At 40.4% G+C, this 27,227-nt stretch overlaps 1 protein-coding gene across 5 annotated transcripts in view; it reads left to right on the top strand.

Annotated features, from left to right (window-relative positions):
- Positions 1 to 24,216, top strand: part of rab3ip (RAB3A interacting protein (rabin3)) — a 28,777-nt gene extending 4,561 nt beyond the window's left edge. For 3 of the 5 annotated variants that reach the window (XM_066669558.1, XM_066669557.1, XM_066669559.1), the window contains exons 2-12: positions 2,312 to 2,415; positions 2,681 to 2,950; positions 3,753 to 3,939; positions 11,668 to 11,763; positions 12,579 to 12,656; positions 15,375 to 15,578; positions 17,726 to 17,854; positions 20,145 to 20,257; positions 21,968 to 22,067; positions 22,298 to 22,367; positions 23,536 to 24,216. In XM_066669558.1, coding sequence (XP_066525655.1) covers positions 2,706 to 2,950; positions 3,753 to 3,939; positions 11,668 to 11,763; positions 12,579 to 12,656; positions 15,375 to 15,578; positions 17,726 to 17,854; positions 20,145 to 20,257; positions 21,968 to 22,067; positions 22,298 to 22,367; positions 23,536 to 23,618 — 1,305 coding nt within the window. In that variant the 5' untranslated portion in view covers positions 2,312 to 2,415; positions 2,681 to 2,705 and the 3' untranslated portion in view covers positions 23,619 to 24,216. Of the gene's footprint in view, positions 1 to 2,075; positions 2,125 to 2,311; positions 2,416 to 2,680; positions 2,951 to 3,752; positions 3,940 to 11,667; positions 11,764 to 12,578; positions 12,657 to 15,374; positions 15,579 to 17,725; positions 17,855 to 20,144; positions 20,258 to 21,967; positions 22,068 to 22,297; positions 22,368 to 23,535 lie in introns of those variants that run through there. The other 2 variants (XM_066669560.1, XM_066669561.1) reach the window with 2 other exon arrangements.
- Positions 24,217 to 27,227: the final 3,011 nt, after the last annotated feature.

The raw sequence follows: 27,227 nt of genomic DNA, 5'->3' as shown, positions 1-27,227 counted from the left end.
AGTCCTTCACAGGGCAACACACACACCCACACATTCACTCACACACTCACACCTACAAGTCACTTTTGAGTCGCCAATCCACCTACCAAAGTGCATTTTTGGACTGTGGGAGGAAACCGGAGCACCCGGAGGAAACCCACGCAGACACAGAGAGAACACACCACACTCCTCACAGACAGTCACCCGGAGGAAATCCACGCGGACACAGGTAGAACACACCAACTCCTCACAGACAGTCACCCAGAGGAAACCCACGCAGGCACAGGGGAAACACACCACACTCCTCACAGACAGTCACCCGGAGGAAACCCACGCAGGCACAGGGGAAACACACCACACTCCTCACAGACAGTCACCCGGAGGAAACCCACGCAGACACAGGGAGAACACACCACACTCCTCACAGACAGTCACCCAGAGGAAACCCACGCAGACACAGGGAGATCACACCACACTCCTCACAGACAGTCATCCAGAGGAAACCCACGCAGACACAGAGAGAACACACCACACTCCTCACAGACAGTCACCCAACCCCTGGAGCTGTGTGACTGCGACACTACCTGCCGCACCACCGTGCCGCCTACTGATTCCAAACAATAAGAGGAAAATACTAATCACTAGTCATGTTTCTGTGGCCAGCCATAAAGTTTACAGACACTCTGTAAATATACAGCCTATGTCCCTGAAAGGCTGTTACAGAAAGAGTAGCGAGCCAGTATATAAGCTAAGCTAAACAGCTAGTGAGGGGAAATGCATAGCCAGCCCCACTTGAATAAAGGCCTGCTCTGTTTACCTAACTCGTGTGGGTTCTATTTTACTTCTTGGAAAATTATTAAGCAAGCAAATTTTATTACCACTTTATATGCGTGATACTCAATGACAATGTAATAAAGCCATATTTATCAACAGAATTCCATAATATGTGCACAGGGATCTGGGAATTGGGTTTCCCAGGCACATCACCAAGGGCTTTGGAATAAATAAATAATTGTTTGGATTTATATTTTAGGCATGGCAGCATGCCACAGGGAAATGGTACTAGCGGAAACGCTGGTGTGACAATGTTGACAGGGGTATTGTACGCTCACAAAATACAATTTTGCTGTTGTTTTTGGCCCGTCTTTCACAGTGAGATCTGATTTATTTTCTAAAATGTCTTTATATATTTATATAAGACTCCTGCCCATCATGTGATTCCATATCTGGAAGCAGCTTGTAGGGCCTGTTTTGATTTAATCTCTGTGCTGTTGGTAACCTGATATACCTGGGCTGTGTTCACAGTTAAACTGGTGTATACTGCTGGTGATTTAGTATTCCACACACTGCCCTCTTTTGCCTCATGCTGCGCTGCATTGGCAGAGCTCTGACATTTTCACATGACAGGTGGCTATGGCTTGCCTTGCCATAGCGAGCAATATCCTGGCCCACTCTGACAGAGCTCGGTAACCCTCATTCACCTGCTATCTCTCCAGCCATCTCTGCATTTCAGTGTCTCCTTCAGTTTGGTTCGATTGCACCCTCACTGTTTTAAACCCTGCTGCAGATAGTGAGATTTGGTTTATATTCTTAGAGCTCTTAAAACTGACTTCAGATTTGGGAGATGGTTCAGCATCTCTGCTATTTATTACACCTTTTCATATGGGTGAGCTTAACCAATGCACCCAGTTGGTGAATTCAGAGTATGGGCTCTAATATCATTTTTAATGCAATTTCAAAACACAAATGCCTTTAGAGCTGATATGGCAGTAAACCATCCTATTTGTTGACAGATAAGGCTGCACTGTCAGAGGGTGAAACTGGCCCCTATCCAATGCCCGGCCTGTTTCTATAGCAGCCATTTTGACAGACAAGGAGCTGGGCCTTTTGAGCCATTCTCAAAAGCAGGCTTACCAGCTGGATCTTCGTTTATGCAACAATAAAAGCTCTTAGCTGGCGTTTAACAGTTTAACCTTTAGAAAAAGAGATTGGGTGTGACTGTGAGGAATGTGTGTCTACAGACAACTTCTACAGTACTCCCACTCGCTGCTGTATTGCTGAACACTAGTTGGAGTGTTTAAGTCATGTCTTTTCTGTGGTCTTTGGGTCAGTGGTGAGGTTTCATTCACTGTTAAACTGACAGAGGTATACATTATTAAGAATCTTTTGTTTGTCTATTAACCTATACTGAATGTTGTTGTTGTTCAGTTCATGATTTGTGTAATCTTTAGACCTGGAACACATCGTAAAATTTGTTCCATAGTTATTGTAGTTATAAATTGAGTCTCTGTGTTAAGTTATTTCTTATCTTTTGTTGTTCTATTGTGTGTAGATTGTATCAAAGCCAGGAGCAGACATTACCGAGGCATCACCATAGTTCCTCCTGCTGTACCAAAGAACCATGTCTTCGAAACTACACACACATTCATCAGAATGGTATGCCATCTCTTGTTTCTCTATTACATCTTGTGTTTGTGGGGGGAAGGGTGAGGGGGCTCCAGAAAAATCCTACTTTCCTCTAGTTTAATAAAGTATAAGATGCCACGGATTGTGCTCTAAGCTTTAAGTTTAAGATATTGACCTACTTCAGCATTCCTCGTGAGCATTGTGGCAAACAAGTGTTTTTTTAGGAGTTGGTTTTTCAGCAAAAAATGAGTTTCTTTAATAGTCTTCTAAATAACATCTCCTTTTCTCTGATCAGATAAGTGTATTATGACTCTGAGGCTATGGCCAACGAACCCCTTGAAGGTTTCCATGAAGTGAACCTGGCATCGCCCACCACCCCGGACCTACATGGCATCGCTGACCCCCGCCCTCCAAAGCCAAGCGTGCCACCAAGCACCTTGTACCGTACCCATTCCTTGACCTCTGCTCCCTGTCCCCCCAATGCTCTCTATGTTGATCAGTTACCTACACAGCCAGTTTATCCGGCCCCCCGAAACCTGGGCAACGACGAGCCTCACAATGGCAGGTAAAATCACAAAAACTTGAGCATTTTTTGAGGCTCACAGAAAAGTTTTTATTTTGTATTAATGTTGATGGAAGAAATAGTGTCCTTTCTCATGTATTTAGGCAAATGTTTCTCAGTTCTGTCCTCTAATACCTTAACTTGAGTACACCCTATTTAGCTCATTACCAAATTATTAATTATTTAGATAAGACATGTCAGGGACATTACCAATATATGCAAGGGCCTGTCTCACAAAGCACTTTCAACTTAGACATGGTTTCTGATGAGGTTTAGGCTTCACACCAAAAAGTGTGACAGAAAATGTGACATTATGGTGAACAATCACATGACACATGATAATTCAAACATCTTAATTGTCAGTGGAAAGAAAAAGTTGCTGCTTTAAATTCCTCATATTTACGATTCGCTGCTACTAGAGACTATGTTTATGTGCTTGCTGCCATAAGAGGCACAGGTAAAAACAGTGAGCAAAACAGGACCAGAAGTTGTCCCTGATAGGAATCATATTTGCCCTGCAGAACTGTTTATGATCCAAGAGTAGGTAATGTTTGTAGCAATAGATCCCATGTTTTAACACGGTAAAAACTGAACCACCACCTTGAGAAATTCTAGCTTTAGACTGAACTAAACTGGCCAGGTTTGGATTGAGCTAAGCACACTAATCCATAAATCCTGCTTTGTGCAGGAGGCCCCAAGATCAGAAATGTGAATTGTAGTGTGAACGAACAGGCAAAATATATTTGAACGATTTCTACTGTAAGGTTGACGGATATTGACTGTGTACTTGCGCTTCATTTCACAGTGTGCCTGGACTGGAGGCCTCCCAAGAAGTGGGGTCAGTTGAGGGAGGTGCCTTATTGGGTGAAGAGGGGGAGGATCCTTTGAGCCTGAGCACAGACAGCTTATCACGGCTCAGAAGCCCTTCTGTGATGGAAGTAAGAGAAAAAGGTTATGAGAGGCTGAAGGAGGAGCTTGCCAAAGCACAGCGGGTATGAGCTTAGGAGATCCTTTTCTGTTATCTTTCTAGTAGTGGCCTGCAGTTTTATAGCTTTTCTTCTGAAGTCACAGTCTCACATTTCGTTCCATATGCCGGTGCATCTCAATAAATCAGAATATCATCAAAAAGTTAATTTATTTCCGTGATTCAATTCAAAAAGTGAAACTCATATATTATATAGATTCATTATAAATGGAGTGATTTATAAACAGTTTTTCAAGTGTTTATTTCTTAAGCCTTTAAAATAGTCCATTAGTCTGGTTCAGTAGGCTACACAGTCATGGGGAAGACTGCTGACTTGACAGATGTCCAGAAGGCAGTCATTGACACCCTCCTGCTGTATCCAAGCATATTAATGGAAAGTTGAGTGGAAGGAAAATGTGTGGTTGAGAAAGCAACAAGGAAAACCTTAGTCTTGAAAGGACTGTCAAAAATTTGGAGGAGATTCACAAGGAGTGGACTGCTGCTGGTGTCAGTTCTTCAAGAGCCACCACACACGGACGTATCCAGGACACGCTCTACAACTGTCGCATTCCTTGTGGCAAGCCACTCATGACCCAGAGACGATGCCAGAAGTGTCTCACCTGGGCCAAGGAGAAAAAGGGCTGGAATGTTGCTCAGTGTCCAAAGTCTTGTTTTCAGATGAAAGTAAAATGTGTATTTTGTTTGGAAATCAAGGTCCCAGAGTCTGGAGGAAAAGTGGAGAGGTACACAATCCAAGCTGCTTGTGGTCTAGTGTGAAGTTTCCAAAATCAGTGATGGTTTGGGGAGCCTTGTCATCTGCTGGTGTTGGTCCTCTGTGTAACATCAAGTCCAAAGTTAGCGCAGCCGTCTACCATGAAATTTTAGAGCACTTCATGCTTCCCTCTGCTGCTTTATGAAGATGAGGGTTTCATTTACCAGCAGGACTTGGCACCTGTCCTCACTGACAAAAATACTAATACCTGGTTTAATAACCACAGTATCACTGTGCTTGATGGGTCAGCAAACTCACCTGACCTAAACCCCACAGAGAATCTATGGGGTATTGTCAAGAGAAAGATGAGAGACACCAGACCCAAAAATGCTGACGAGCTGAAGGCCGCTATCAAAGTAACCTTGGCTTCCATAACACCTCAGCAGTGCCACAGGCTGATCGCCTCCATGATGCAGTAATTCATGCCCCAACCAGGTATTGAATGCATACACTGTACATAATTTTAAGTAGGCCAACATTTCTGTATTAAAAATTCTTTTTTAATTGATCTTTTCGGATAATGACATTTGGGTTTTCATTGGCTGTAAGCCATATTTTTCAACATTAAAAGAAAGAAATTAACACTTGATATATATCACTCTGTTTGTAATGAATCTGTATAATATAGGAGTTTCACTTTTTGAACTGAATTACTGAAATAAATTAACCATTTGATTATATTCTGATTCACTGAGATGCACCTGTATGTCTTTCAGAAATAATTAATTAAGTTGCAAACTTCAAGACATACCCAATATGTGATTAAACGGACAAGCCACAGGAAGATCAACTTTTCTGCCCAAAACAGTTACTATTTTTATTTACATCTACTTTCTTCATAAATTTTAGATGATAAAATTTTGCCCAGCAGCTTGTTTCAATCAAAAAGACGTTTAGTGACAAACACATTTTATGTTGAAGGGTCATTTACTTTTGTTAATTGTTTTATAAGTATAAAACTTTTCCATCTATAATTTCCATCTAAAATCATCTATGCTGGAACTTGTCAAATCCTCACTGATGTCCTATTGGCAAACAATAAATAAGAAGATTCACTTTATTATTACTATTTAAGCTTAAATTATGTGGCTAAATGGCTGACTGTTTCCATGTTGCTCAGACTGTCACATTTGTCACATTTTTGGAGCAAGCAGTCAATGTAAAATGATCCTGTTTTAGCCAAATATACACATTTTTTCAGATTTTTAGCTATTTTCATTTTTTTGCAAATCTGTCCATTTGAAAATACACATTCCTTAAGATACAGTCTTTCAGTAAATAAAACATGTAACTGAAACTGCCTGCCTTAACTTGCAGGAGATATAAATTATGTTGGCCTGCTACTTGGGGGTAAAAATCATTGTTTGTTTTCAGATATATTTGACTGCATGATTAAAGGGGAACTCTACAGTTGTGGGGAAATGCTCTTCTCAGGTTTGTTTACGTTCAGAAGCTGCTTTTTAAGGTGGAACAGTATGATTACGGGGAAAAGACGACTGTTGTTTGTACGTGGCTGAAAAATAAGTTTTTATTCACTCTTTAAATTACCACAGAAACTCATTTGGTCCTCGAGTTCTTTAGTTTTTTAGCACTTAAATCTGTGAAATGTTGCTTTACTGCAGAGGGCAAAGAAAGATAATACCGGACTGAGATACTTTGGATTTTTTTTAACCATTTACAGACACTTTGGCTTCATAAATATGTCAGATCAAGTTCAAGCTCGACTGGAGAGCTAGCAAATGGTTAGGGATTATTCTCAGAATTTTGAAAAAAATGTTAATTTTAGTTTTTCATTAAAATCGTGAACGTCGCCTTTAATGCTGACTGCAATTGCTGAGTAATAAACCAGTGTACCCAAACAGCCTAGCCTCCAGCACGTGTTACAGCTGTGGTAAATGTAAACAGAACTGAACTTGTTGAGCCAGTAGTCAGTGGGCAAACCCTGCTAACAATTTCACACCCAGCGGTAGAAATGGTTTAGGCCTTTCGCAAAGCAGTAATGAATGTGAGAGTGCACACCATGAACAATAATGTGGAGAACCAACAGCATGACTACAAAAGCTGTAATTTTTGGAATGGAATTGGCTTTTGGAATGTTTTACATTACTTTAAAAACAATGCAAGAATAAATATAGTCATTGAATGGTCCAGAGACTTCTAATTTATTCCTACCCAGCATGTCAGTGGGTCCACTGGCCCAAATGAACTTAACAAGTTACGCTGTACTTAAGCTGAAATTGCAGTTTCAGTTTCTCTGCAAATCTCATATGTTCATTTTCTAAAAGCAATACACCGGCATCTATTTTTCACTTTGGTAAAAGTAGTGTGCCAGAAAGACTCGGATATGTTCACATTGAATTGATTTAGTGCTAAAAGTAGTCGCTTTGCTTAATTAAAGCTTATTTATAGACATCATTGCTGGTCTTGTCCACCCTCATTTTTCCTACAAGTAATAAAATGATCATACACAGATAAATGTCACTTGAAATAATTAATATTATTATATTCTCTTTATGGCATTAATATTCTTTATTCTCTGATACTGACACTAGCACATAATAACATTAAATATTATTGTGGATGATATTGATATGACACTACTTGGTTCACTACTAGTTCATAACCAGCCCCTTATTGTTCTTCTTTGCTGTAGTAGTTGTGATCAGTGTGTAGGTAACACCACTATAGTGCACAGAGTAGACTGAGGTTTTATACACCCCACTATAGCTGCAGGAATTCTTTTTAGTATATTACTGTCCTCCTTAGCGATTAAAAACTAGCTCTACATTTGCCTGCTGTTGTTACATGATAACGTTCAAGCCCCTCTGGTTGAATGTCTACATCTATATAACCAATTTTACAAATTCCAACAACCATGGTTCACAGTGAGCCATCATAACGTGAGCATATGGTGATAATGTAAATTTGTATTTAGTTGCACCAAGAGCCTAGAAATGTTGTGTTTTGTAAAAGGGTTTAAAATACCCTGCAACCTATTTATAAAATTTGGAAAGATGCGAGAAAATACAGTACTGCTCACATATTTCTTTACATTTCATACTATTTTGTACACAAGGGGCATTTTTGCATTCTATGTAGATTTACTTCGACATGCATTTCTGCCCAGTCAGTGTCTGCAGAGGAAAACAGCTTCTCCCAGTTGGCTATATAAGCACTAGTGTCCAGTTTCAAGTGTCCATTACAGTAATGAGCAGATGGGAACTGCACATGATAAAGACTCAAGCTGTTGTCCCTGACCAGCAGCAAAAGAAAGATCTATTCAGTAAAGACAGAATGCCGGCCTTCTCTGCCATATCCCCAACCCCCTCTGCTAATTTAGACAAACAGCTGAGCTACTGCACCTACTTAAATCGTTCAGGTGTTTTCAACAGAATTTTGCTAGAATAATGACATTGTTGCCTAACAAATAGTTTAATTACAAATAGTTGCTTGTAGACATAAAATAAAGAGGGATTGAAAGGAAAAAATGGAGAGGGTTGAATATGGGAGCCATAAGGATATGGAGGAGAGGTCTGTAATCTTCTTTACAGCGCAGACAATCAAGACAAGGTCTCCCAGAAACAATGGTTTAACAATGCAAACATAATTATATACAATACTGTGCAAAGGTTTTTGGGAACCTATTTTTTTAGTACAAATTCAGTTATAGATATTTATTTTTAAGAATTCTGCATTATTGAATCAGTACAAAAACATTTTTGGATTTACTTTGATAATAATAATGTTACAAAAATATATTAATCGTGAGTCTGTAAAGAAAGCAACTTATTTAAAAAGAGTTTACATTCAATAAAAAAGTCATAATAAAGGCTCCTGAGTTTTTGCATGAAAAAAGAAGTGTGACAATCCAGCTTCTTAAAAGAAGTGGCAGATTCTCAAAGACACTGAGTAAAACTACCATCGTATTTCTTTAAAAATCTGTTTAAACTGTACCTAGGAGTAATATTTAAGAAAGACAAAAAACCCAAATGGTCGACACCAGACCCATCACTAGAGATTAATGATTAGAGGAGCTAAGCTTTATCCAGGGGGGTCTGGGGTAATTGCCTCATAGCAGCAAATTAGTTTGATGAAGTACATATTTTAACAAAGCCTCAAGGTGCTGCGTACAAAAACTAAAAACTCGAATATCCTTCTATAGGTAAAAATAAATAATATAAAAAACAGGTATCTGTAAAATACACAAGTCATAACACCAGGAAAGAACATAAACATCATTTCAGTCTGCCCTAAATACTGCAGTGTTTAATGCATGAACATTTTCAGGAGCCTTTTCGAACAATTTCAAAGCATAACCTGTCCATGGATTTTGCAACTACTCTATTACGAGTTTAAAATAACTTTTATTTTAAATAGTTAATTAATTACAATAAGATTTGAAGTGAAAGTAAATCTTATTTGTCTAAGTTTATAGCAGTGGCTTGTTCGCCTGCTGGCCACATTTGTGGATCAGGATGCATTTGTATGTGGATCGGGTGAAATGCGAAAGGAAAGTCTCAAAAACCCACGAGAGGAAATGAACAAATGCACGTCATCAAAAACATGTGAGCGACTTGATCGACAAACGCAGATTCAATCATTTACAAATACATTTTAAATTCGAGACTTTGATTTTAAAAGTATTTGCAATGTAAATGTAAACAAATGTATTTATTTTTGCATAAACGTATAATATATCGATGAAAAACAAAAACACGTATTTATGAATGTAACTGTATTTGTACAAACTGCAGACCGTGAGACAGATTTATTCATTTGTGAAACAGTGAAACATATTTGTGACTTGTGTTTAATTTGTGGATTAACATTTGCGCATTTGCAAAGTATTTTGAGACTAATCTCTCTCCATACCCCAGGTCCTAGTGTGCCCAAGTTTCATTTCATTATTAATATGGAGACCGAGAGAACTGTAGTTGAAATGAAAGATTTTTGGGTTGCTATAGAAACTGGTCTAATGACATCCATGGTCCTCACATATAATGCTGACATTCTTTCGTTTATTAATGTTTACTGCCCGTTGTTGTCTTTTTCTTTCAAGTAATAAAGAATTAATTCCATTATTTTTGAAGTCATCTTTACTTTCCAACATTTTTTGCATGTGCCTAAACATTTGCACAGTACTGTATATGTATATGCCACATGATGTTTATGAGTGATGTTTGTGAATATCCATAGTTTTAAAAATGAGTCCAGTGGCTTATTTTTCAAAAACAGGTAGAGAATTAATACTGTGTAAATATATGAAATACATAAAAAGGATGCATTTATTCTTATCTTTAATTTGGACTGTAAATAAACTTATAAATTGCCTAAAATTGTAGGATATAAAGAAATTGCATTCTATGTAATGGGACATTTTGCTCTGAGTAGCGCTGTGTACGAAATGTCTCCCTATTGACTATTCCCTATACTACTCACTATACAGTACACTATTATACGGAACTGAATTCAGGAGGGTACTAAACAGTTTTGGACACTAACTCTTGTGGGTTTTTACCAAAAAGCGCAGTGCCTTGTGGGTATCTGCTGTTCACTAGGGTGAGCTAGTGTACTTGGGTTGAACCCTACCATTTGTGGTGAATTGTGGGGTTGTTGAGTGCACTGTAAACTGTCCATTTTTCGGACACTACTAGAAAATGGTGGAACACCAAAATAGTGCACTATGTAGTGCATTGGGAACAGTTTCGGACACAGCTTATGTTGTGGTCATTGTAAGTTTGTAAAACTGAGAGCAGGACAAGATGAGTGTGTGTGAGTGTCTGAATATATTATCTAGGGTGACCAGATCTGAGATGGTGAAAAAGAGGACACGACTCACTGACCAATTTAATGTTTACAGAGAAGGTTATCGACCAATAACGGTAGCTCTACAGTCAGACCGTCCAATCTGAAGATTTTAGGCTACTTCACCACTCCCTCTTCTCACTCAAGCGAACCAATCGGAGTAGGGGAGGGCGGGACTTGTTTGTGAACGAAACGCTTCTCGAAGTTCTATGTAAGCTCTAGAAAAACAAAATCCCGGACGTTTGTGAAATTCCGCCCGGACATTTTTTAAGTCTAAAAAAGAGAACATGACCGGGTAAAAGAGGACGTCTGGTCACCCTATATTATCCTAACTTAATTATCCTATCTGTGCAGCCAGTGATTTCCAGACTGTCTTGGCGTGCGAAGACAGGCACAGAATGAATGTCAGACTTTCAGTGTGTAGTTTATTGTTGTTGTTGTTTACTGAATCACAAAGTTTCAGCTTCACAAAACCTAACAAATACATCTGTGCACATGAGAGCGTGACATGTTTGATGAATACCCATGAGTCAAGAGGCTTATTTTTCAAACACAGGTGTAGAACTCATACTATGTATATTTATGAAGTATATACAATGATGTACCTACAACTGGTTTTTTGGCATTTGGTGACAACTGTTCCTCATGATGAAAGAGCTGTTCGTGATCTAAAAACTGAAACTAAACCTGTCCTGAGGCAAGTTAGATTTGCAGAATAAAAATGTAGCCTGAAAAAAGTGATCTGCCTCGAGACAGAAAATCTAAGGTTACATAATATCAGCTTAAAGATAGCTGGATAAACATGAACTATTTCTTTATGAAACATGTCTCTAGTCTTTCCTCATTCCTTGCCATTTGTATTCAGTCAGTTGTTCTGTCTGGACATAGTAAAGCACACTGTAGTTTACCAGTTATATGACGTGATTTGCGACTTTAGGGACTCTTTAGGGAATCCTAGACTTAGGAATTCTTTAGCATATTTACCTTATATTTCCTTGCAATATCCAATGCTCCTTAAAAAGCTTGGTCACATAGTCCAACCTTTTTTTTGTCATTTTATTATTTAAGCCACTGAACAGGAAAAAAGCAAACATGTGTTCCTGCCCCCTTTTCTGTTCATTCATTCATTCATTTTTTTTCCATTTTCTTTTTGTTCATTTCATGGTATGTTGCCTGAAGGAACTTAAATTAAAAGACGAGGAGTGTGAGAGACTTTCTAAAGTCAGGGATCAGCTGGGGCAGGAGCTGGAGGAACTCACTGCTAGCCTGTTTGAGGTTTGTTTTTGTTTGTTTAGTTTCTTCTCCTCCCACCTCCCAACCCAACTTCAAAAAAAATCTTACAGCCCCTGGCATATTTTGAATGCTTCAGTGGGCATTTGGGCATCTTGGTTCTGTCATACTCAATCTAGAGCTTCTTGTCAGCTGCACGGCACATCTACAGCTTGCTTTCTTTGTAGTTCCTTTTCTGATCACAAGTTGCTAAGTATTTCAGTTAACTGATGCCCATTTTCCTCTCCACATTGTATTTTGAGATGTGAGATCTAAATGGATATGGCACAAATGCTGTCTTGAGATGTGATGCAGAAAACACTTGTCTGACTAATGGGTGGCGGTAAAGAACGGCTAGCGCGCAGGCAATTACAGTCAAGTTAGTTTGATCAAAGGCGTGTTTTGATAACAGAAGGTGGTGACAGCATGTAATTCCAAAGTCTGCATGCAGAGACCTTAGATGCCTAGTTACAAGATAATACAGCGGTCCTTAGCGTCGATGTGCTGAGCAGCTGCTCAAGTAATTCTCTCTTTTCTTTCTTGAGTGTTTCTTTCTTGAATTTTTCATGGTGGGTGGCTTCATGTACATTTCCCCCTATTGTACTTCTCTCTCTGCATTCTCCATTGCTCCCTAATTTTCCTGCATTTAAGCTTTTGTTTGTAGACACTTCAACAAACATGCTTCTTTTACAGTGTGCTCTGCTGCAGACTTGCTGTGATTTAAGGTGGCTTTTGGTGTAGGGAATTGTGCGAAGTGATGAGAACATACTGAAAAGCATTGTAGGACTGGTCCAAGTCTAATGGAAATGTTGTCTTGACAGGAGGCTCATAAGATGGTGCGAGAAGCGAATGTCAAACAGGCCACTGCAGAGAAGCAACTGAAGGAAGCCCATGGGAAGGTGAGAAAAATGGCGGCAAACTGTTAACTTGGGTGATCCTAGACTGTTCTTTGTATTGATGTACAGTTAATGTGTGTAGTAACTGAATTTTCTTAATGTTACCATGAAGGATGCCATAGTCTGTGTTATTAGATTATAAACATAATAATGATTATGTGCAATTATTCATCATATTCCAATGTGCAATGAAATTTAACCCATTTAACCCATCTGTGGCAGTGAACACACACACACTAGTGCACTAGGGGTTGTGAACATATACCCAGAGCAGCGGGCAGCCATCCCTGGCGCCCGGGGAGCATTTGGGAGTTCAGTGCCTTGCTCAAGGGCACTTCAGCCATGGATGTTCCTGCTGATCCTGGAGCTGGCAACCCTCTGGTACCAAGCACGGTACTCTAACCATTAGGCCAAGGCTGCCCCTAGTTAGGAGTTAGTCTGGATTTTTCATGTTTAGAGTTAATCAGAAGTGAAATTTCACCCATTAAATGTTTATCCCAATGTTAAAGGTTTATGGTCTGCATCATCCATATCAGCTTTTAAACCCCAGCTTAAAACCTGCTTGTATTCTCTAGCCTTCGATGGCATTTAAATGTCCATGAGGGATTGTTCTGTTTTATGACGTTTTTCATATTAAATCCTCTGGTTAATTTTGTTGTCCTTTCTTTTCTGAATTTAATTCTGTGTCCTATTCTACCCCTCCCTTTTCCATATCTATATTCAAGTAGAGCTATTCTCTACAAATGATTTTATTCCTATTGTTTGTGCTGGGGGGCGGCACGGTGGCGCAGCAGGTAGTGTCGCAGTCACACAACTCCAGGGGCCTGGAGGAGCCTACCTGGGTTCGATTCCCGCTCCGGGTGACTGTCTGTGAAGAGCGTGCTGTGTTTTCCCTGTGTCTGCGTGGGTTTCCTCCGAGTGACTATCTGTGAGGAGTTGGTGTGTTCTCCCTGTGTCTGCGTGGGTTTCCTCCGGGTGACTGTCTGTGAGGAGTTGGTGTGTTCTCCCTGTGTCTGCATGGGTTTCCTCCGGGTGACTGTCTGTGAGGAGTGTGGTGTATTCTCCCTGTGTCTGCGTGGGTTTCCTCCGGGTGACTGTCTGTGAGGAGTTGGTGTGTTCTCCCTGTGTCTGCGTGGGTTTCCTCCGGGTGCTCCGGTTTCCTCCCACAGTCCAAAAACACACATTGGTAGGTGGATTGATGACTCAAAAGTGTCCATAGATGTCAGTGTGTGAGTGAATGTGTGAATGTGTGTGTGTGGCCCTGTGAAGGACTGGCGCCCCCTCCAGGGTGTGTTCCCGCCTTGCGCCCAATGATTCCAGGTAGGCTCTGGACCCACCGCGACCCTGAACTGGATAAGCGTTACAGATAATGAATGAATAATGTATGTTTGTGCTGGATTGGTTTTACTCAGTGACTGCCTTAAGGTTCTCTAAAGGTGTTCTATACAATTCAGTAAAGGTGGCGGCAGACCTGAACATGTTATGGTTTCCACATTCATTGATAATGTTTTGTTGTTTCTATGTTCAGAATCCATGCTGTTCCTTTTTTTGACATGTAACTTGTGAGAATCATCTTCTCATTCAGGATGTTGATGCACACCCTTGTAGTAACGATGCCAGGAAAAGTCATCGCTCCTGCTGAATTTGTACAGCTCAGTACTGACCCATTTCTCAGGGTTGTCACTGTGCAATAACTATGACACTTTTGGTCAGGGCCACTCCAAAATTGCTGAACCTCATTTATTTATTCAGCCAATGAAAGATTGTCTTACTTTCCTCAGACCACAGAATATGCTGCTAATATCCACCATTTATTTGAAGTGACAGACCTCCATCTTGCAGTTTTCTGCCAATTTTATATTTATTTATTTATTTTGCTGGATGCCTGGGCACACACTGAAAGGCCAAGTTCTGAAGTTAACACATTTGGAAGGACTGGCGGATTGTTTTTTCAGTGTAAAAATGGCATGAGTAATGGTGTGTTTGTTTTGTGTTTGTCATATTTTGAGAACAGCTGTTGTGCCTTTGGGTATGGGTAATGTGGATGTTCAGATATTTCAAACAACTGCTGCAGCTGAGTTCCCACATAGTTTTGGCAGTGGGCTCTGTAAGTTTAATATGGCAGGAATAAATTGATTATATTTAATTAAACATAAGCACGTGTGTCCTGATGTTCACATTAAAGGCACAGTATTCAAATGTATGTTCTTTCACATTTGTGTGATTATTCAACCGGAATATGATTAATTTTGTTGTATAATGTTTGTTGATTTCTTTTGTGGTTCTTAAGCACTGCCGGGGCTATGGTATCCTACATGTTAACACTCTGCTGTTGCTAAAACTCTCTCGCTGATTAATAATTAATGCTGCAGATCACATCTACTCAGATTGAACTTTCACCATATGTGCAGTATTTCCCACTGTTAGTGGAAACCTCAGATACTGATGTTCTGGATCACAAATGGCACTCCATGTCATCCCAAACATATTCAGTGATGCCCTGTCCATCCAGAGAATGCATATCCACAGCTCCAATGCCTATAATATTAGCTTATTATATAAATTGTGGGTGTATATTTTTACATTTTGAACATCAACAAATGCGCATCACTTTGAATAACCTAAATAACAGCTATGAATAAGCAACCTATGAACGCAGCAATAAAAAATTGTAACCATCTCTATCTTTCTTTTTTCCACTATTTGCCTCCCTGCATGCAGATTGATGTTCTTCAGGCCGAAGTGGCCGCTTTGAAGACCCTGGTTCTGTCCACCTCTCCCACTTCACCGTGCAAGGAACTCCCGTCTGGTTCTAAGGCCCCATTCAAGAAAGGGCATGCACGCAACAAGAGCACCAGCAGCGCCATCCTCGGCAGCCAGCAGGAGCTCAGCCTGCCTCAGCCCATAGTACGCGACTGCAAAGAGGCAGGAAAAATCTATTCACTTTGCTCTCTCCAGGCTTGACAGAAACATTTATCACACGGATAGTGCAGGCCATAAGTCATGGTGCATGTGCTCCCTTTATAGTGCAATGTATTCAGCAGTTTCTGTTTAAAAAGAAACAAAGTTCATGACGTTTTGTTGAATAATTTCTGCCTTAATTTGAGGGCTTTGTGTTGGGTACAACAGCTGCATGTCATTACCTTTTATTTCAAGTCTTAGGGGGTTGTAACTGGACAGTTACCACTTTGACTCCTTGGGGAGGTGTGGCAATGTGTTTTAGTTCATGAACATTAGCGGTACACAACTTTGGTAGAGTTTGTGTGAGTGAAATTATTAAAATATTTAAAATATTACTTCCAAATAATTAAATGGGAAGGGGCATGTAGAGGAGTTGGACAATGAAACTGAAACACCTGGTTTTAGACCACAATGATTTATTAGTATGGTGTAGGGCCTCCTTTTGCGGCCAGTACAGCGTCAGTTCATCTTGGGAATGACATATACAAGTCCTGCACAGTGGTCAGAGCGATTTTAAGCCATTCTTCTTGCAGGATAGTGGCCAGGTCACTACGTGATGCTGGTGGAGGAAAACGTTTCCTGACTCGCTCCTCCAAAACTCCCCAAAGTGGCTCAATAATATTTAGATCTGGTGACTGTGCAGGCCATGGGAGATGTTCAACTTCACTTTCATGTTCATCAAACCAGTCTTTCACCAGTCTTGCTGTGTGTATTGGTGCATTGTCGTCCTGATACACGGCACCACCTTCAGGACACAATGTTTGAACCATTGGATGCACATGGATCCTCCAGAATGGTTCAGTAGTCCTTGGCAGTGACGCGCCCATCTAGCACAAGTATTGGGCCAAGGGAATGCCATGATACGGCAGCCCAAACCATCACTGATCCACCCCCATGCTTCTCTCTGGGCATGCAACAGTCTGTGTGGTACGCTTCTTTGGGGCTTTTCCACACCGTAACTCTCCCGGATGTGGGGAAAACAGTAAAGATGGACTCATCAGAGAACAATACATGTTTTACATTGTCCACAGCCCAAGATTTGCGCTCCTTGCACCATTGAAACCGACGTTTGTCATTGGCATGAGTGACCAAAGGTTTGGCTATAGCAGCCCGGCCGTGTGTATTGACCCTGTGGAGCTCCCGACGGACAGTTCTGGTGGAAACAGGAGAGTTGAGGTGCACATTTAATTCTGCCGTGATGTTTTTTGGATACAATCCTTGTTAGCACCCGAACATTCTTTTCAGACAGCTTCCTCTTGTGTCCACAGTTAATCCTGTTGGATGTGTTACGTCCTTCTGCTGACATTTCCCTGGATACCATGGCTCTTGATACATCACAAAGACTTGCTGCCTTGGTCACAGATGCGCCAGGAAGACGTGCACCAACAATTTTTGTAGAAGGAATTCATCAGCAATAACAGTGTTATTTCTTAATGCAGTGTTAGTGTATCGTTTAGGCACTTCCACAGAATAAGTGTTAAAGAATTCCAGATATAAGCATAAGGGTGGACGTTATTGCATATACATAATACATATGGCATATGCAGGCAAAATCATCTTTGCCATGATGCACGATATGATATCAGTTCAGGTATAAAGCTGTAGTATGTGTATGTGTATCCCACACGTGTGCAGTAGGAAGAACTCACTCTCCTTTTATCTATGTCAGATTCACTGGTCTTCCTTGTCAGGATTGTGATTACTAGGCTTGCCAACACTGTGTCAGAACAGCCCTTGTTAAGAGGGAACCAGCACTGCTGTCTACCCTAATAACACTGCTAAAGGAACAGCATGTTTAGGACTCCAGGGCTATAATATAAAACAAAATCGAGTGCTCTTCTGTTCAGTATAAAACTACTCAACAATTTAAAATAGTTCCGTATTTGAATGGGAGCACGTTTTAAGTAATTTTTTTAAATAGTGGTTTCTAACATTGTTAATGAAACATATGTGTAGTTCATTTTGTTGTATACTTTTAATAGGCTGCTTATTAAATATAATATTATATTTAATTACATTTTTTATTCCTATTTAATAGGATGCTCATTTTGCCCTTTATTTTGTGCTGTTCATCTTAATCTGTTATGTTGTGTGTGTGTGTGTGTGTGTAGGTGGACTCCCTTCTGTTCAACGAGTTTAAGGCATGGAAGGAGGAGCCCACTCTGGAGAGGAGCTGCTCTTTCCTTGACCGGATTTATAGAGAGGACATTTATCCATGCCTCACCTTCTGCAAGAGCGAGGTGTGTCTGTGTGTGTGTGTGTGTGCTCTGTAATGTGCAAGACCATTGAGTAATGTACAAAGACTGCACTCTTGTGGTTGGCAACGTGCTGTCGTATCGAACCTGTCCAGTCGAGAACGTTGGCTGTTTGCACATATTTCGTAGGTAAATGTCATGTTGGTTTTTACACCAGAAGCCACACCAAGATCTGACCATTGCATTTATTCAGAACTCATACATTCATTCATTTCTTCATTGTCTGTAACCACTTGTCCAGTTCCTGGTTGTCCTCCACCTTTCCATAAATTTATGTTGGTATAATTTGGCATGAATGTGCTATTGTATTTTGTTGTTGCTTATGCAACTGGATGTCCTATATTAGTTTATATTTTATAAGCTTATAGTTCACTGTTCATATCTAGAAATGACTGTGATCCCAGAACTGATTCTTCAGCTAAATCTTTAATTGATGGTAGCCGCCCTAGAATCAGCAGAATAGCGTCATACAGAAAGAATGGCAAACAAACACGCTGCTTCATCATTTTATAACTCTGAATACTCCTTTTATTACACTGAAATGTAATGGAATTCAATTATAATTAAGCAGAAATAATTGAAAACTGTGCTCAGAATGTGAGGGGGAAGGGGAAAATGAGGTGGATTAATTACTGATGTTTCACACAAATTAACCTACAGAAATAATCATCTTGGTTAGTTTAGTTTGAGTATTCACTTAACGTCACGCCCTCCGTTTTGATATTTGTTAGTGTATCGCACACTAAACTATGTGCCCTTGTGTGTCATTTGTTCTGTGTGTATCACAACACATCTGTTAAATGTTGATCTTTATTTTCTTGTTGACAAGCTTATGAATTTAATGCAGCTTTAAATTTCTTTTCATTTTACTCAGTGATTAACCAGCTTCTCAGCAGGTGCTTAAATAGTATTTAGATGGATCCGATTACAATTATATAACAATTTATATTTCTTTTCTTTCACACCTGCACTAAATGTGATGAAATTGTACGAATGCATTAAAGGCTAAACAACACTTAATGGACTTCCATGAATATTTCACATTATTTTAGTTACTAACATATATAAGTCTGAATTAAAATGAAAATAGCAGCTTAACTTGCTTTAAAACTGACAATTTTATTAAATGGATGGAAAAACCCGAAACTCGCTACGGAAATTCTTGAACGCAACCGTGACGTCACTGGTGGACAACAGCTGAACAACGCCGCGGTAAAACACCGTTATGACTGACTGTTATGACAGTATCTAGCTAAATAACCAACATTATTCATGACAATAGCCTAGCAATAAGCTAAACTCAAATTTAGAGGCACCGTTATTCTTGTAAATGTGATCGAAGTCGAACTCGAATTCATCCGACACTATAAACCTCTGTAATGCAGCTACGTAGCCGAGTATAATCTGAGCCACCGAGTTTAGCGAGTCAAGCTAACGTTAACTAACACCAACTAAAACAGGCGAAGTGAGTGTCCTTACCCTGTTTACCTCCATGTTACAGAGGCTCTTGAACACCTTTCGTTTGTGTCCTTACATGCCCATATTGTTGGAAAAGCGCCAGTGAAGTGAGCTACAGATAACGGAGTGAGCGGATGGTCCTTTCCAAAGTGCCCGTTTAAAGTTGACAAATTTAGTCCATTTTCTGGATATTTTGGGATCTTTGGGTCATTTGTGCACAGATGTCCCACTGTACATTGAATGATTGCAGCCACAAACAACACACCTTTTCCTCATTTTGCATTAAATTAAGTGCAGCTTCTAGAGTGTTGTCCACCATCTACGTCACAGGCAAGACGCCTATTAGAGTTTCCCAACACCGTTGGGGGGGGGGACGGTCTTTTAAACCTTATTCCTTGAATTAGTGAGAAATAACATGTTTTTTGACTATCAATAAACACAAGTTAGGAACTCAAATTCCACTGTATTTATTTGTTTGACACTTTCATATCGCTGCTGCTTAGCCTTTAAAAATCAGCTGCAGAATAGTTCAATAGCGTAGTTTACGTTTACAGTGTATTTGTGTTAATTTATACCTAACCTAATTTGTAACAAACATTTATAATATCTTAAAAGAGACAGTTCGGGAAAGGGAAACTTCGGGAATTATTAATATAATTTTTAAATACAAGCAAACAGCTTGAAACTATACTTTTGACTTAATTCAATAAGAAGATAAACATAGAAATGAGCTTCAGTGAGCAAATCTGACACAAAGCACTTACTGGAGAAACCTGCTGTAATTAATTACACTTTTTGTTATTTGCTCTGTCCATAGTTGGGGTCAGCAATCCTAGAGGCAGTAGAGCAGAACACGCTGAGTGTGGAGCCAGTGGGATTTCAGCCACTGCCTGTAGTTAAAGCTTCAGCTGTGGAGTGTGGGGGGCCCAAGTGAGTACTGCCAATCACCCGTGGAGGTTTTAGACAAACATTAATAACTCTACACTTAAAGCTGTTTCTGCTCCTGAATTCACAACACATCTCAGCAGAGGTTGAGTGTTTTTAATTATGAAAGAAATTTCACTGCTTAACTGTATTTCTTTGTAATTGGTGTGAGCTCTTTTGAGCAATTTTCACACCACAGTCTAGATTCATGTAGTTATTTATCAAACACCAGCAAATACATAGGAGTTGGGCTGAATTTCTGAATGTAATAACCTTATATTATTTGTGAACTCTGATGCAAAGGCAATGCCTATATTTTACTACAAAAATATATTAAGTTAAAACATCACACATGTTGTGTATATATCTAAAGTCTCGTTATGGATTATTGAAAAGAATATTATTGAAATTATTTCTAGCGTTTTATTGACGTGATTGAAGTGATTTTATCTGGATTCCACTGGCAGATCAGTTTGTTTGTTTTAAGAATTATTTCTCATAATAAGTATAGTCTGGGGCTGGAACAAGACACTTTCTGTGAATACACTATGTAAAACATCTAAGAAATAGGGTAAATAACTAATATGCTAATGTAACGAGGCTCTGGATCCTCTGGAGCGGCCGGGGGCTAGCTGGATTAGCCCCCCGGCCGCTCCAGAGGATCCAGAGCCTCGTTACAGCAAACAACGATATTTAAATGAGAAATACTAGATATATTCACTAGATTTAAGATGATTTCACTTGCTAATATATCAGTTTAGTTAAAAAATACTGTTCTGAGGGATATTAGATCCTTACTGGCGCACCTAGAATCAAGCTAAAGCTAAATCTGCTTGTTTCTTATTATACATTTTTTTTAAAAAAGGGTACAGTTCTTGCTTTTCCGTACAAAGTATTGCAAAGAAGGGCCCTGGAGCCCTGTAAGTCTTTAAATAGACTTAAATTAGTAAAGCAAGACAGTGCTGTCATCTGTGCAGCTCTGAATCCTGAGTCAGTCTATTAATAGGAGTGTAGTGTTGTGTACACTGTATACTCTACGCATTTAATGAGGTGAGCTGAAAAGTTGGTGACAGCTTGAAGCAAAATGTGTGGGATATTCAAAAAAAATGCAACCATTTGTCTTTAGACAAAGCCACGAACACCGTTGTGATGTATGTCAATGTAGACCACTGAATCATACCACTCAAGTCACTCTCAGGCTTTTACCTGCCCTCTCACACATTCATTGCATCACAACTCGTGACGTCCCCTTCTTTGAAGTGACTGCTGCACTGCCTCTGTCAGCATTTATTTCCATATTTCTGTTTTCTTTGTTCCTTTCTTCTATTATGTTCTGTACATTCGAATGGGCACCCTCTAGTGGCAGGAGGTCTGAAATAGTCACGTAAGTGGCCAGTGTTCTCCCTCCCGCTCTCTCTCTCTCTCTCTTTCTCTTTTGCTTGCTGTTTTCTTCTATCCTTTCATCTTTCCCCATGCAGTCCCGTTTCTCTGTTAGCTTTTTCTGCTTCTCGTTTTCCCCTCAGTATCTGGAGTAGACATTTAAGCAGCAGTGCTGCTTAACTGGTTCGCGTGTGTTGGTAGAATGTGGATAAGGTAAAGATAGTGCCCATGAACCTGCTTGATTTTCACACTGTGTCTGTTGTAGCTGCTTTTGAGAAATTCAGAAGTAATGTATATTTGAAGAAAAAAAAAAAACCCTTGCTGTTCTGTCTACAGAAAATGTGCCCTCAGCGGCCAGACTAAAACATGCAAGCACAGAATCAAGTTTGGGGACTCCAGCAACTACTACTACGTCTCCCCTTTCTGTCGATACCGGGTGAGTACTTCCAGACCTCGTACTGTCCTGATAAGACTCTGTTCAGCCTGGAGTGCTTTCATACACAACCACTATTAAGTTCTCACGCGACTTGTCCAATTGAGAGTTATTCAGAATGGGTTTTAAAATCTCACAATGTCCTTCGAGGCTTTGAAGTATGAATGAACTGTGTGTATGCATCTGTTTCCTGTAGTTAGTGCTTTGTGTTAAATCTTTCCTTCCTGTCCTAGATCACCTCTGTCTGCAACTTCTTCACCTATATTCGCTATATCCACCAAGGACTGGTGAAGCAGCAGGATGGTGAGCCACTTTCAAAGATTGCAAACAGACACACACACACACATAGTTCCCCATACCTGCAGTAGCCTCATAAATCTGGCTGTGGAAGTAAGTAATAAGTGAAAAGTCAGCACATTTGAATCATTAACACAGCAGCACTGCTGCAGTCCTGACCAGTGTGCTACTAGACCATTGTTTACGATCTCTTCAAAGGCAAGTAGGCAATTAAAATTTACTGAAGCCATGCCTTTCAGAATTCAACTCGTAGCATCTCCAGTACGTTCCGTACACCTGCTGTTACTGAGACACCTTTTGCAAAATAACAAATGAGCCAGAGAGAAGCCTGCTTTAGTAAACACTAATCTCAAAGGTCTTCAAATCCGCACAGGGATCCAAGATTCAGTCCGGGAATGTAAAACGTCCAGCAAGGATAACCCTGTAACTGCAACTGCTAACGCACCCGACCGACCAGGTTTAGCCTCATACCAGCTGGTAATTTTAAAACCCCGGCGTGGAACCTGGATCCAACGTCCAGATTTGAACACTTCTCTTTATTCAATATTCACAACTTTGCATTTGCTACGTAGACGTATCAGTATGGAACAAGCGTAAAACAACTGAAGGACGTTTCAGACGTTATATTAAACACGTTTACTTCAAAACAATGTCGGATGTTCTTTCTGTCACACAAACAGTTAACCAAGAGCACTGAACTATGGGATATATTGTGCTGTATTTGTCAGATTTATCTTTGAGTATACGAACAACGCTAGAAAATGTCCACCTCACACTATAGCGCACTGTTTCTATGTTAATGAAGGATTACAAGGCATCACCATCTGGGGGGAGGCCCCGGGGTAGACCCAGGGCTTGCTGAAGGGATTATACCTCCCAGCTGGCCTGAAAACACCTGGGGTTTTGGTCACCTTCTGGCAACTGTGACCCTATAATGTATCACATGTATTTGGAGAAGGAATTGAGGTTGAGAAAGAAAGCCACACACACACACACACACACAGCACAGCTGCAAAAATAATATTTCTAATGTTACTGTACCTTAAATGATATGGAGTCTGTTTTTTTCCATTCATCTATGAACTACACTATTTTCAAAGGGATCATTATCTCAAAATACATAGAGCATAAATCACCAATCAAAAGTGTGATGTTGGTTGTATGTCTCTTTCAGCTGAACAGATGTTCTGGGAGGTCATGCAGCTACGGAAAGAGATGTCTTACGCCAAACTCGGCTACTACAGAGACGAACTGTGACCAGTCTTTGAGGAGAGGAAGGCGGTCTCGCGCTAATGAAGTACACAAGCATTGGGAGTTTTGCATTCAACTCAAAAGAGGCTTTACAGGGACCACCTCTTCCTTACCCGTTAACACTCCAGCATATCTCATTCCAGTGGACATGCCCAGTGTGTGTGTGTCCTGTGCTCAGTATGTGAGATCAGCCTACGATACATTGAGTCCCCTAACTATTTAAAGTACAAAAAAAAAAAAAAAACAACATGCTGCTGAAGTAGACCTGGTTCCATTCCATGTATCAGTTGAAGGAGAAAGTGAAAAACACAAGTGAAGTTGTCTAGTCTGGTTTTGGATTTGCATTCAAGAGGACATTGATGAAATCTGTACATTTTATAAAGGAAGATTTTATTCAACACCAACAAGTTTCTCTTGAGCTCTCTCAGTTAATCCTGAATTTAGCTAGCAGTGTGTTGCTGTGATGTTATGTGTGTTTGTGTGGAATGTGCCGTACATAGTTTTCTCGAACTGTCTCATCGGTTGTTTGTTTGCTTTCTCAAATCTCATCATGCTTCCCCCATTTTGATTTTAGTGCCTTTCTGGAACACTGAATAAAATTGTATACCTCTGAATATATTTTCTGGTCTTTATTCAGATATAAAAACATTACACATTCCTCGGTCTTCGTTATAGATGCAACCTGTTGAGGGACTTCGTAAGATATGCCTAAGCATTGCTCTGTGTACTGCACTTGTAAAGGTCCAATCAAATTTGATCAATATCAGAACTATGTTGTGTTCTCCCTGTGTCTGCGTGGGTTTCCTCCGGGTGCTCCGTTTTCCTTCCACAGTCCAAAAAACACACGTTGGTAGGTGGATTGGCGACTCAAAAGTGTCCGTAGGTGTGAGTGTGTGTGTGTGTCTGTGTTGCCCTGTGAAGGACTGGCACCCCCTCCAGGGTGTATTCCCACCTTGCGCCCAATGATTCCACATAGGCTCTGGACCCACCGTGACACTGAATTGGATAAGGGTTACAGATAATGAATGACTGAATGAATAGAACTATGTTTTAGCAAATGGCATTGTATTGACGTAAAAGGTGGTGAGTTGTGTACAAAGCTTGTATGATCTTCATAGAAAAGTAGCTGGAGCAGCTGCACATGCACGTATGGCCCCCAGAGTGGGTTAAATTTGTAAAATAAACCCCATCGCTGGGCTGTGCTTAGGCTTGTATACACAACCATTTACCTTATGTTGCATTAACATTAACATGAAAACATTTCAGCTTCCTGAGAAAATAGATATGCTTCTGTTGCTTTTTAAAGCTTGCCTCAGTATTGTCCTGAAGAATATTTTATACCAAATCAATAAGCATTTACTGTCACTGCAGGGTTGAGAATCCACCAGCCCCATTTCTAAATAAGATGAGACATTTTGCAAAATGTAGAGAGTATTTGCCCATTTTGTATTTGACGTCAGCAACACGTTTCAAAATAGTTGGACAGGGGTATGTTTACCACTGTGTTAAATCACCACTTCTTTTAAAATCTCTGTACAGCACCCTCCACAATTATTGGCACCCCTGGTGTTACTTTGTACAACCCCCTTTTGTCAACAAGACAGCACTTAATCTTCTCCTGTAAAATGGGAGAATACAGAGAGTGTGATCTTCGACCATTATTCTTTGCACAATCTCTCTAAATCGTTTAGAGTCCTGGGTCCTCTCCTCTGCGCTCTCCTCTTCAGCTCACCCCACAGGTTTCAACTGGAATGAGGTCTGGGGACTGAGATGGCCATGGGAGGAGCTTGATTTTGTGCCTGCTGAACCATTTTTGTGTAGATTTGGCCACATGTTTAGGGTCATTATCTTGCTGAAAGACCCAGTGACGACCCATCTTCAGCTTTCAGGCAGAGGCCACCAGATTTTGGCCTGGTATTTCAAAGAGTTCATGATGCTTCCAGGGCAGGTTCCCAAGGCACTTTGGAAGACAAACAGGCCCAAAGCATCACTGATCCTCCCCCATACTTTACATTGGGCATGAGGTGCTTTTGTGTTACACCAGACCCACTTAGAGTGTTTGTCATCATCTGATCAAAGCACAGAGTTCCAGTTGAAGTCCCAGTGCCACTTAGCAATCTCCAGATGTTTACATTTATGATGGTAAGTAACAAAAAGGCTTTTTACGTACATGCCTCCCTAACAACTTATTGACAGGTGTAGCCGATTGGCTATTTTCATGAGCCATTCCCTGACTTATGAAGGTTGACACACATCTGACTTACTTAAATGGTGTGTTCTCTTATCTTTCCCCTATTGAGAGGTGGATAAGAGAAATGTGTCCCATCATATTTATACCTTAGGGAAAAAAGAAGTGATAGAATTACTAATGAAAGGTTCTTAGATACTGATCAACATTATAAACTACAGTCAAAATGACAGAAAGCCTTGAGTTACATGTTTTTCCCCAAATTGTTGGGGTGCCAATAATCGTGGAACAGGTCATTTTATGAAAAATAATAAAATCTTTGTCAGGGATAAAAAAATTGTATTTTAACTCGAGTTACATTTTTTAACTATTTTTTTAAATTATAGAGACCAGTCACTATATTTCTGGAAGTAAACTTTTTTCGGATTCTTGCTTGTTATAGGGTTTCTTCTGCTCAACAATTCGAGGTCTCCGTTACAGTGTTTTGCCCTATGAAGGACTGGCGCCCCCTCCAGGGTGTATTCCCACCTTGCGCCCAATGATTCCAGGTAGGCTCTGGAGCCACCGCGACCCTCAATTGGATAAGCGGTTACAGATAATGAATGAATGAATGAATTACAGTGTTTTTCATTTCATAATGCACTAACTGGGGTGGCAAAGTGGCGCAGCAGTTACTGTACTGTACTGTGTTAACGTCACAGTCACACAGCTCCTGGAGGTTGTGGGTTTGAGTCCCACTCCGGGTGACTGTCTGTGAGGAGTGTGGTGTGTTCTCCCTGTGTCTGTGTGGGTGTCCTCCGGGTGACTGTCTGTGAGGAGTGTGGTGTGTTCTCCCTGTGCTTGCGTGGGTTTCCTCCGGGTGACTGTCCGTGAGGAGTGTGGTGTGTTCTCCCTGTGTCTGCGTGGGCATCCCAAGGTGAAATGGGGTTGTAACCTGAAGACCATGGTCCTGTAGTTCTTTATAAAATGTCTAAAGGACATTATGCACAATTTGGCCAGAAAGAAAAGAAGTGGACCAAAGCAGCCATTTTGTTGCATCAGCATGAGACACTGCATCACTGACACATCATTGCTCCATTTGTTCTTACTGAGTAGGCGTAGATAAGGAAGCCACTCATTCCTCTGTGTTTGTGAAGACCTTAGCTGCAACTGCATCTCCACAAGGCCATAAAGAATGTGTCATTTATGGCCTTGAGCAAGGCCACCAGCCCCTCCTCTCCATGCAAACAGGTGTACGCCTGCGCAGGACAAGTGGATGGATTTTGCCTCGGAGATCAGTGAACAAAGTACATGTTTGATCCAGGACGCACAACAGCCGCCATTTGCATTAAATAAGGAACTATATATTTGGGAATTTTTAAGAAGATCAATGGAATACCACCCATGGTATTCCACCACTTGTGGAATTACATGGAATACCAACTAAT

The sequence above is a fragment of the Hoplias malabaricus genome, chromosome 4, assembly GCF_029633855.1.
Source record: "Hoplias malabaricus isolate fHopMal1 chromosome 4, fHopMal1.hap1, whole genome shotgun sequence".
Taxonomy (NCBI): Eukaryota; Metazoa; Chordata; class Actinopteri; order Characiformes; family Erythrinidae; genus Hoplias; species Hoplias malabaricus.
The sequence above is the reverse complement of the archived record's forward strand: the minus strand, read 5'-3'. Positions and strand labels throughout refer to the sequence as shown.